The sequence below is a fragment of the Nicotiana attenuata genome, unplaced genomic scaffold, assembly GCF_001879085.1.
Source record: "Nicotiana attenuata strain UT unplaced genomic scaffold, NIATTr2, whole genome shotgun sequence".
Classification (NCBI taxonomy): Eukaryota; Viridiplantae; Streptophyta; class Magnoliopsida; order Solanales; family Solanaceae; genus Nicotiana; species Nicotiana attenuata.
Genome location: NW_017672927.1, coordinates 90,809 through 101,848, shown reverse-complemented (window position 1 = coordinate 101,848; position 11,040 = coordinate 90,809). Strand labels below are relative to the sequence as shown.

General features: G+C 35.3%; 2 protein-coding genes across 3 annotated transcripts; one reads left to right on the top strand and one right to left on the bottom strand.

Moving 5' to 3' along the window:
• Positions 1–342: 342 nt before the first annotated feature.
• LOC109214960 (non-specific lipid-transfer protein-like protein At2g13820) lies at positions 343–2,875 on the bottom strand. 2 transcript variants are annotated; one of them, XM_019378936.1, is made up of 3 exons: positions 2,414–2,875; positions 756–815; positions 343–666 (listed from the first exon to the last, which is right to left on the bottom strand). In XM_019378936.1, the coding sequence occupies exons 1-3, from the start codon at positions 2,736–2,738 to the stop codon at positions 542–544; spliced, it is 510 nt and encodes a 169-aa protein (XP_019234481.1). In that variant the 5' UTR covers positions 2,739–2,875; the 3' UTR covers positions 343–541. The 2 variants fall into 2 exon arrangements, with proteins under 2 accessions (XP_019234481.1, XP_019234482.1); XM_019378937.1 differs by lacking the exon at positions 756–815.
• Positions 2,876–4,374: 1,499 nt separating this feature from the next.
• On the top strand, positions 4,375–6,541 carry LOC109214953 (non-specific lipid-transfer protein-like protein At2g13820). The gene is made up of 4 exons (XM_019378929.1): positions 4,375–4,784; positions 5,614–5,640; positions 5,759–5,827; positions 6,118–6,541. Exons 1-4 carry the CDS (start codon positions 4,445–4,447, stop codon positions 6,321–6,323), a joined length of 642 nt encoding a protein of 213 aa, XP_019234474.1. The 5' UTR covers positions 4,375–4,444; the 3' UTR covers positions 6,324–6,541.
• Positions 6,542–11,040: the final 4,499 nt, after the last annotated feature.

The window sequence follows — 11,040 nt, the reverse complement described above, 5'->3', positions numbered from 1 at the left end:
TTACGTCTCCCTAGTGAAGACACTGAGTCCTAAACGATATCGCTTTTGTCCCCGCGTCCGAGTCGTACCCGCTACGTTAGTCGGCGTACACTCACTGGGCGTACCCTCTGGCGTAGGGATGCTGACGATCAAATTTGACCCCATACAGACCTCTCTATCCCAGAGTAGGGGTAAGGTCTGCGTACACAATACCCTAGCCTAGCAGTAAAATAGCTTCTATTCTGAAATCCGCTTATAGTACTTGACTGCCTATTAATCCTGATATCGTGCTTTTGTTGCAGCAGGTGAAATAAGAAAGCAAGCAATTATCACAAACAGAAGCTGGACCGCTGACTCCCGCTATTTCAAATAAGGCCGACAAATTTATTTATGCAAAGAAAAACTAGCTAATACATATCACAACAATGGACAGTCCCGTGCACAAAGCATTTTGCGTTCACTCAAGTTCCGGGGAAGGGCTGCACATCCAGGAAAAAATACAATAAAGACTCAAGTCTCTGCGGGAAAATTGACTTCGGATATGATCCCTGATAGTCCCGAGTTACGCGGTGGTGAATGCTGAAGCATAAGAACTAATGAAGAGAAGGATGAAGAAAGGAAGACCGATCATCTTGGTTAAAGTTGCATCATTGGAACCGCCTTCTGTTGATGGTACAGATCCACGCCCTGTCACGCGATATTGTATATGTAAGTTAAGTATTTCGAGTTAAACCAAAATTTGATCTTCACAAATAATTTAAAGGATTATAATGTACCTGAAGCTTTTGTACCAGGAGAACTTGGTGTTCCAGCAGGAGAGCTATTCGGGGAGCCGGCTGTTACAGGTAGGGGTGTTCATAAAAACTCCAAAAACCGAACCAAATCAAACCGATCAAAAAAACCGGTACTTTTTGGTTTGGTTTGATTTTGGTTTTGAATTTTAAAAACCTATCAAATTTGGTTTGGTTTTGGTTTTAATAAAAATAAACCGAGCAAACCGATTATAGGAGTAGATATTTCAAATTTATTATTACACCTATATATATGTATATTTTTATACAAAGTTTCAAAATTTTTATGGTAAATGTTAATCCGTTGCACTTTTAATACAATTCTTTACCTTTATATTTCTAGTTTGATTGGTAGTTTTCTTTTGTTAAGTGTAAGAATCCATTTCAAGTTAAAACAAACTATTTTTAATTGAGTCCTTAAATTATTCATCGCTATTTGATTCAATTATCATCAATATATTTTAGTAAATAATAGATTTCTCAAAGAATAATTGATTTGATAGTGTCACGTTGAAAATGTGGTCGCCGGAATATGTGTTTGGTAGTGTATGTCTTATATTTAAGAAAAAACCGACAAATAACCGAAAAAACCGAAAAACCGACATAAACCGAATCGAGAAAAACCGACTTAATTGGTTTGGTTTGGTTCTAATATTTGAAAAACCGACTTATTTGGTTTGGTTTCTTTTTAGGGAAAAACCGATCCAAATCGAACCATGAACACCCCTAGTTACAGGTAAGTAATGTTATTCAACTATCAAATTTGCAAGGAACATAAAGTTTTGTTGTTGCAGATTTATTGTCTCTGAGCCGAGGTTCTCCCGGAAACAGTCTTTCTACTCCCTCTAGGATAGGAATAAGGTCTGCGTACACTCTACCCTCCCCAGACCCCACTGGTGGAATTTTACTAAGTTGTTATTGTTGTATAAAGTTTATTTCTCATACTTCTTCTGATTCAATTTATGTGGTTTTATTTACCATGTTAGTCAGTTTAAAAAATAATCTTTACACTATCCGTATACATAACTTAAATCATTTTTTGGTACTATACACCTAAGTTGCTCTGACACGGCAGTTTAGGTGCCGCACTCGTGTCGACACGACATTAGTATGCGTGTCGGTATGGGATTCATACCGGATTTGGTCAAACAGTTTTGGGTACCTAACAATGACGGACAAAAAAATTTGAGACGAGATATAATTGCTCCCGAAATCGGAACCAAAAACTAGGGTAAATTTGAAGAAAATAGCACACCTTATCTAGGGAATCAGTCCCTTATGTACAACTTGAGAATGAAAAACAAAACTACATTTACAAGTTATAAGTAAGTACTTCACAAAATTTCTTATAATTTAGATTTTTTTTATTTTTCTGAATTATTTTTAGCTTGATCCCCGCATCTGTATCTGTACTAGGATCCGTATTCCCGAATCTTAGAATTTACGTATCGAAGGATCCGACCTTTAGATCTGCACCCGTGTCGGACACCCGTACCCGTGCCCAAGCAACTTAGTTATACACGCTTTTAATATTAAACCACAAGATTCAAAAATCTTATATATATTATCAAGCTTTATGTCGAGTCAAACTAAGACACAAACTGAAACGGAAGGAGTATTTGAAAAATGAATTGTTTTCTTACCATTGCATTTGCTGACTGATGGAGTCTGAACTTTGCAAGCTGTAGGAAGAGCCAAAGCTTGAGTCTGGTTAATGTTGAGGCCGAGGTTGGAACCACCACCATTGAGGACCTGGCACAAGCATTCAGGGTTGTTCTTAACCACCGTGCTAAGCTGCGTGCAGCAACCTGAGGACGGTGATGAAGAGTTCCCCGTGATGTAATTCAAGCACGGGGACATACTAACCAACACATTCGTGCAATCATCGCTTGATTGAGCTGCAGCTCCTGTCCAGATCATCGCCGACGCAATAAATACAAGACTCATTGTGTTCCTTTGAGTTGCCATTTATTTGATTGGTGAATTAGCGCTCAGAAATCGATGTGAGGTGCAGAGAAGTGATTAAGCACACAATCTTGATGGAAGAAGAAAGTGTGGCTTGATTTATATAGAAGAAAGAGAATGAAGAGTCAAAAATAAGATGTTCATATAATTGATGACTTGGAATGGAAAAATAACTGTTGATGACTTTTTATCATAATTTACAAATGAATTAGGTAAAGTTGGAACAATGTTAGTTATACTGGTGACCAACTCATGCTTACTGTACCCCACAATTTGTTTAATGGTAAACAGAAAACAGCTAAGGCTAAAGACTTTATTGAAGTTCTACTTTTGCATTTCAAGAAAATTTGCTTTTCTGTTTTGAGATAATTTCATTTCATGAAAAAATTACGGTAGAATTTAATATTTCCTCTGGTCCAAAATAAGTGATTTTTTTGGATGTTTTCACACAGATTAAAAAATCAACATTTTAGCATTAATTAACAATAAAATTGACCGTATTAATCATTACTATCTCACATAAACACTTCTAACACATATTCCAACACTATTTACTCCAAGGACAATGTAGGAAAAAAATAATTAATTCATCCTTGAAATCTGAAAAAATCCCTTATTTTGAACCACCAAAAAAAGATCAAAAAATCACTTATTTTGGACCGGAGGGAGTAAAAGTTAATAGTAAATTGCAAGATAATGTCACAAACCATGCATTTTTTTGTTAGTTTGGTACAAGAGGGCGTGTGGAAACAACCACTTGTAGAAATGTAGGGTAAGCTCCGTACAATAGACTCTTGTGGTCCGACTCTTTTCCAAACCCTACGCATAGCGGGGGCTTAGTGCACTTGGTTGCCCTTATTTGTTTTTCCATTTATAACAATTTCAATAGTACGAAAGTAAACAGTTGAACGAGAGTCCTCAACTATTGACAATTTTAACTGTTAACCTAAGAGTTCAATGCCATGTCTAAAAGTGGTTGCGCCCCTTCAGCGCAGTGGCGGAGCCAAGAATTTTAACAAGTGAGTTTACAAAATTCGAACACGTGCCTAAAAGTAATTTCTGAACTATTTTTGCCACCATGTTAAAGGGATTCAAATTTTTATATATACAACAACAACAACAACAACAACCCAGTATAATCCCACTTAGTGGGGTCTGGGGAGGGTAGTGTGTACGCATACCTTACCCCTACCCTAGGATTTCAAATTTTTATATATATATATGGAAAAAGTTATTTTTATTCTATTTTCGCTGTATAATTTTATCACTGCTGTTTATTCGAAAATTTATCCTCCTTATGCAATCAAGTGGGGGAAAGAAATCTTATTGAAATTACAGTATTTTCCTCCTTTTTCTTCACTTTATAACATCGTTTTAACCAGAACAGTAAACTCCGTTATCCATGAAAATGTGACACAGTTTTATTTATTTAACTTACAGAACCCGTTAAGGTGCAATAGGCTACAAAGGAAATTCAGTTGAACCTTCCTCATTGGTTGTGGTGGAATTCAAAGGCAAAAACAACAAAAAAGTTTGTTAAGGTTGTTGAACTTCATCACCTGCATATTCATCAGCTACATAGCTTTCATTTCTCTTTTATACATATTTCCTCTATATATATTCCCTCTTCTTTAATCCTCACTTAACCATTCAAACCATCAACAAATTCCTCAAACAAATTACATAACAAAAAACTCTTTTTTAGTACAATGGCTTTTCAAAACTCTGTGTTATTTCCAGTTATGTTTCTTTCTTGCGTCGTCTTAGCAGCTCTACCTATTAATGCTCAATTTCCGACTTCCCCTTGCACGTCGACGATGTTGACAAGTTTCACCCCATGTTTGAGTTTCTTGGCCAACAGCAGTGGCAATGGGACAACCCCATCTGCAGGCTGCTGCAATGCACTCAAAACTATGATGAGTAATGGCACTGCTTGTCTTTGTGTTATTGCAACTGGTGGCATTCCTTTTCAAATTCCTATCAATCCTAACGCAACCATGTCTCTTCCTCGTGCTTGTAATATGGCTGCTGTTCCATTCCAATGCAAAGGTAAAAAATTTATGATCAAATCTATAATAGAAAAGACATAAATGTTCATAGTTTTGAAAAGAAGGGAATGGCCACCATTTCTTTCCTTTTTAGTTCCAATGTTGTGTTGGATAAAGAAGGGGAGTCTTGCCGTAACTGGTAAAGTTGCTGCTATGTGACCAGGAGGTCACCGGTTCGAGCAGTGGATAAAGTCTCTTGCAAAGATGCAGGGTAAGGCTGTGTACAATAGACCTTTGTGGTCCGGCCCTTTCCCGGATCTCGCGCATAGCGGCAACTTAGTGCTTCGGGCCGCCCTTTAGTTATGTTGGATAAACTCAAAGTTTGAGCCATTACATTCCTCATATCACAAGAGCGGCTTCATACATTTAGCTCCCATTATGCATGGAATTCGGGAAAGGTCAGGTCCAAAAGCGGACTTGTGCTGTAATGAGAGGGGTCACCGACACCCTGAAAGTTGGCAAAAATTCATATATACATATATATGTCTTTGGAAAGTAGTGATATAGTAGTAATGGCATCTATATGCCAAGCAGATTTTAGTTGAATGCAAACAAAATCTAGGTTTGTCTTTGGTCGGACCACATTGGGTCTTATGTACACATGTTTATCTTACATTTCTGCAAAATGCTGTTTTCGCAGCTTAAATCCATGACCTTCTAGTCACAAGGCGCAACTTTTAATGTTGCGCTAACGCTTCCTTTCATTCTTCGATTTGGTTTACAAATAAGAAAATTTAAGAGGACTATTATGTTCATATTTACATTTTTAGCCTTATTGCTAAAAAAATTCTCAATAGTTACTAACACCCTTAGTGATTTTTTGATTGCAGCCTCAAGTCCACCTGCAGCGGCTCCAGGTACATATTACCAATTTCATATCATAATTTTTTTAAATATTAATGTCCATTTCAAGGATTTTATTATCTAGAATTGCCTTGAAAATTATGTGAATTTAATACTTTTTTTGTCAACTAGGTCCTTCTGTTGCTGGTGCTCCAAGTTCTTCACCAACATCTGCTCCTAGCCCTTCTCGTAGTCCTAAAGGTAATATCTAGTTTTGGAATTTTTACACAAATAGCCGGCCGGATCCTAGTCGGTATACATGAATTATACATTAGTCATACACATATTATACATATTTGTCCATACTAACTGACTAAAAGCTATGTGCTCTGACCCTTCAACAATCGCGTCGGGTGTATATCAGATTCTCCAAACGTCATTTATTCTTGGAGAATCTGACACGGGTGCACTGACATTTTTGGAGAATCTAACCAACATAGATTAAAAGTTTATTGATTCTATGATTTTAACTTGATAACAAATTTGCACAGATGCGACTGATTCCCAACCAATGTCACCAACTTTGGCACCAGAAGCTAATGCAGTTCCTGCTGTAACTCCAACATCTCCATCTGCGACGAATTCCGGCCGTCGTCAAAATCCTGTTACGCCATCAGCTGCCCCTTCTCTTAGCTATGGTTTTTCACCATTATTCCTCCTTGTTGCATTTGGTGCAATTGGTTTTATGTTGTATTAGTTTGAGATGATAAGACACCAAAATTACTGAATTTGTGTGCGCAATGGGGTGGGAATGTTTATGACATTTATTTTGAGATTTTTATTATAATGTTATTCTTTCATTTGTGCAGCTATGATATTGATGTAATATAGAATATTGAGAAGATTATGTACTTCTTGTTGTATTATTTGGGACCTTTGAATTAATTTAAATTTGGGCGTTTGTTATGTTTTCAATTGGACAGTTTTGAGAACAAAAACGAGTTTAATTTGCTATGCGTCACTTGCTTGGTCTGTACTAATTATATCCCCGTTTCATTTTATGTGATCATATTTAATTTATGTGATCATATTTAAATTTAAGATTTTGTGATCTTAAACATGCCACAAAGTAAGCGTGGCTATAAATTTTCGGAAACTTTTATGGACTTAGATATAACATAATATTTATGTAGCCATAAAAGTTTATCATACGATAAACTAGAAGTTTTAGGTCAAATTATTTTTGAAATTTAATAATTAGTTTTTCAAAAAGACTTAAAAGGAAATACAGTGGCATAAACTTAAAGGGATTGAGTAACCACAAAAGGATGTGACGTAGCGGATGGACCTGTTTTTCCCTTAACTAGAGGCCTCGGGTTTGAGCCCTGGGTATGGAAAAATCTAGAGGTCTCAGGTTTGAGCCCTGGGTATGGAAAAATCCTTGGTAAGGTGTGTTTTCCTTCGAATGGGGCCTTACGCGGCGCAAATCCGAATATAGTCGGACTTCAATGCGGGTAACGAACATGAGCAAACTTCATTTATGGCCTGCCGCTAGCCATAAAATTGAAGTATGCATTTTATAGCCCAAAACTAATTAAAAGGGCTAGCCACCGATTCAACTATCACGGAAACACATATCGCTGCCATCAACCCTTGTCTCTCTCTAATTTCCTTCCTTTCTCTTTCAACCTGGCTCTATGTATCTATATGTGTGGATTGAATTGAATTGATATATGTATAGAGATTTGGGGGTTTTGAAATTAGGGTTTGGGAGAAAGGCGGAAGAAAAATGGGTCCGCGATCGAAATGAGAGGGGAAAGATCAATGGTTCTGAGTTTTCTTCATCTGAAGCCCCTTTTATTTTCTTCCAAATTTTTCATTTGCTGGCTGAAAATGAAATTGGAGAGACTTTGAAGCTGGTTAATGGATGACGATCATCTATCTATATCTAAGCAGGAAATTCTTTTTCTCCTTTTTCTTTTTGGTTTGTAAAGGTATTTGGTAAAATTTACCTTTCTCCTCCCCTCAGTGAGCTCTTAATATTCTTGTTGGGCTAAAGATGAGTTGGCTCATTTTATAGGTTAAATGCTACATGAAGCAGTTGTTGTCTGGAATCGAGCGTTGTCATTCTCGAGGTGTAATGCATAGGGACGAGAAGTTTTATTTTGTGTCTCGTACAACTGACACTAATTGTATGAGGCTCTTTTTGCGTCACAAATTTGTGGACCCCAATCTTACACTTTTGGGTCCACAGAAATTTGGGTCCACAAAACTGCAAAAAGGTTGCCTCATACAACTAGTGTCAGTTGTATGAGACACAAAATAAAATTTTCCGCATAGAGACATCAAAGGTGCAAATCTTCTGGTAAATAATGACGGAATTTTGAAGGTTGCAGATTTTGGATTGGCGAACTTCTGTAACCTTGGACGGAACGGAAGCAACCATTAACCAGCCGAGTTGTCACTTTATGGTATCGTCCTCCAGAGATTTTGTTCGGCTCCACGGAGTTTATCTTAACCATTAACCAGCCGAGTTTATTTTCTTAATCAAAGTTTATCTTAACAACATGTGTTTCAAAAAGGTGCACTTAGTATAGGCATCAACTTTAACTAATTACTCTGAATATAACATACTTCTATTCTCCATCACAAATATTAGAGTAGTATTTTTTGTTGTAATGGTACGCGCAATTGTTTCTTATAGAGGTAGACGATACAAACTAGACAACACAATTGACCATTCGATCACTCACAAGCACACTTATAACATGAGATTCTGAACTCTCCCTTTGTATTCTATCCAACCCAAAAGCAAAAAAGAGTTGAAACAATTTGTCAAATTTTGAAACAAAAATCAAATTTTGCGTACATTCTAAATTGGTCATAACAAAAACATTTTTATACAATAGATATACAAAAATAGACTGTCATTATACAAGAAATATACAAAATAGACTGTACTATACAAAATAGACTGTCATTATATAAAATATATACAAAATAGACTGTCATTATACAAAAATATACTAAATAATTATCACTATACAATTTGTATACAATAGATTGTCACTATACAAATTTTATACAAAATAGACTGTCAATATAAAAAATATATACAAAATAGACTGTCACTATACAAAAAAATACTAAATAAACTGTTACTATACAATTTATATACAATAGATTGTCACAATATAAATTATATACAAAATAGACTGTCATATACAAAAAATACATAAAATATACCGTCACTATACAAAATAGACCGTGGCAAAGAAAGGTTACTCTATTGCGCCAGGTAGGGGTCGAACCTGCGAAATTCTGCTTACGAAACAGCACTCTATCCACTGAGCTACAGGCGCTTGTGTTGTCATGCTGATTCCTTTCGGGCTACTAAATGCAATATGTTTGGGCCGAAGGGCCATTTTCTATAAGTGAGACAAAACATGGGCTATTAAAATTTTAAGGGGCTATAGAGGGTAGTTTCCTCAACGAACATTGGGTGGGAAACCAGAAAAAAGAAAGCCGGCCGGTAAAAACTATTATCACTCACTAGCCATGAATTGATCTATACAATTTATAGCCCCAAACAAATTATAACGGCTAGCCTAAATTGATCTTCTCCACATACCGTGTAAATCCTAGATCGACATCCACCTTCTCATAGAAGCAGGCGTATGTTCCTTAGGCTATTGTTGGTTTAATTCAAACTAACTTCATCATCCATCTAATTTTCTTATTTTTCTTTTTGAACAAACATCTCCTGCTGGTTCTCATTAAATAATTGTAAAGCCTAAATTGTTTATCTATTAGTAGAAAGCATGTGACTTGGCCATGATTAATTTTTGTCCTAACCTCGATTTTTGCTTCTGTGCACGCTAAAATAAATTAAGAAGAAGAAGAAACACAAAAATTAACACGTCCACCAGCATACACCATCAACAACATGCAGATCTTGACCAAAAAAATCTCTCCCATTCTACTGTCACTCCCAATATCATTCACGTAGCATTAACCGAAAAATTTATTTAAGACTTAAAATTGAAATTTCGATAATTTTTTCTAGGCACTTAGACAAAATTTCCAAAAAATACTCGCACAAAGAATGGGGAGAGACTAAATATAATAGCTAAATGGACAAATATAACCATAAAGAAAAAGGGAAAAGGATTAGATCAGAAGTGGTGATGGATAAATATTGTCTTAGTCTAGAGTCTAGACAAGTGGCTGTATAAAACCACGTGTTATGCTAGGAAAAGGTAAGAGATAAATTGTAAAAAGTATTAATTAAAAAATAAAAGGGTGAGAAAAGTAATGTTGGAGTAAAAAGAATTGAAAAAGATGAAATACATAGAAAGGGTAAAAATGTTGAGTGCAAAGACGGTGAAAAGAGAAAATGAGCGGTATTGGGAAAGCAAAAATATCTAGGAAAGACAACAAAAAAATTGTACCAATTTGCTTTTGACTTAGTTTATCCGATGGGCTATAGTTTGATATAAATTCTTTACATGATTTATATACAATAAATTGTCAATATATATATATATATATGTCACTATGCAAAATTATACTAAATAGACTGTCACTATATAATTTATATACAATAGACTATCACTATACAAAATAGACTGTCACTATACAAAATATATACAAAATAGATTGTCCCTATACAAAAATATACTAAATAGACTGCCACTATATAATTTATATACACTAGACTATCATTATACAAAATATATACAAAATAGACTGTAACTATACAAAATATATACTTAAATAGACTGTCATTATACAAAATAGACTGCACTATACAAAAAATATACAAAATAGATGGTCACTATACAAAAAATACACAAAACAGACATTTCGAGCTACTAGATGTTTGGGCCGGAGGGCCATTTTGTGTAAGTGAGAAAAAATATGGGCTATTAAAATTTTGAGGGGCTATAGAGGATAATTTTCTCATATAAAAATATACTAAATAGACTGCCACTATACAATTTATATACAATTAGCTCTCACTATACAAAATATATACAAAATAGACTGACACTATACAAAAAATATACAAAATAGACTGTCACTATACAAATAGACTGTTACTATACAAAAAATATACAAAATAGACTGTCACTATGAAAAAATATATACAAAAATAGTCTGTTATTATACAAAACATATACAAAAATAGACTGTTATTATACAAAAAATATACAATAAAAGACATTTCGTATATGACTTGCATTACATATTTCATCAATTGTTAGCTAATACTTATCAGATCCAGAAGTACATTTAAAAAGGCAAAAAAGGGTTGCTCTATCGAGCCAGGTACGGGTCAAACCTTCAACCTTCAGCTTAGGAAACGGGCGCTCTATCCACTGAGCTACAAGTGCTTATGTTGTCATGCTTATTCCTTTCGGCTATTATATGCAATACGTTTGCGCCGAAGGCTATTTTTTGTAAGTAGGATA

Excerpts from the sequence above, each read along its gene's own strand:
- LOC109214953 (XM_019378929.1), top strand. The coding sequence starts at position 4,445 with ATGGCTTTTCAAAACTCTGTGTTATTTCCAGTTATGTTTCTTTCTTGC. Across the intron at positions 5,641-5,758 it reads TCCACCTGCAGCGGCTCCAG|GTCCTTCTGTTGCTGGTGCT; the intron begins GTACATATTACC and ends TTTGTCAACTAG. Across the intron at positions 5,828-6,117 it reads CCCTTCTCGTAGTCCTAAAG|ATGCGACTGATTCCCAACCA; the intron begins GTAATATCTAGT and ends AAATTTGCACAG.
- LOC109214960 (XM_019378936.1), bottom strand. The coding sequence starts at position 2,738 with ATGGCAACTCAAAGGAACACAATGAGTCTTGTATTTATTGCGTCGGCG. Across the intron at positions 816-2,413 it reads ATCAGTCAGCAAATGCAATG|CCGGCTCCCCGAATAGCTCT; the intron begins GTAAGAAAACAA and ends TACCTGTAACAG. Across the intron at positions 667-755 it reads TCCTGGTACAAAAGCTTCAG|GGCGTGGATCTGTACCATCA; the intron begins GTACATTATAAT and ends ATCGCGTGACAG.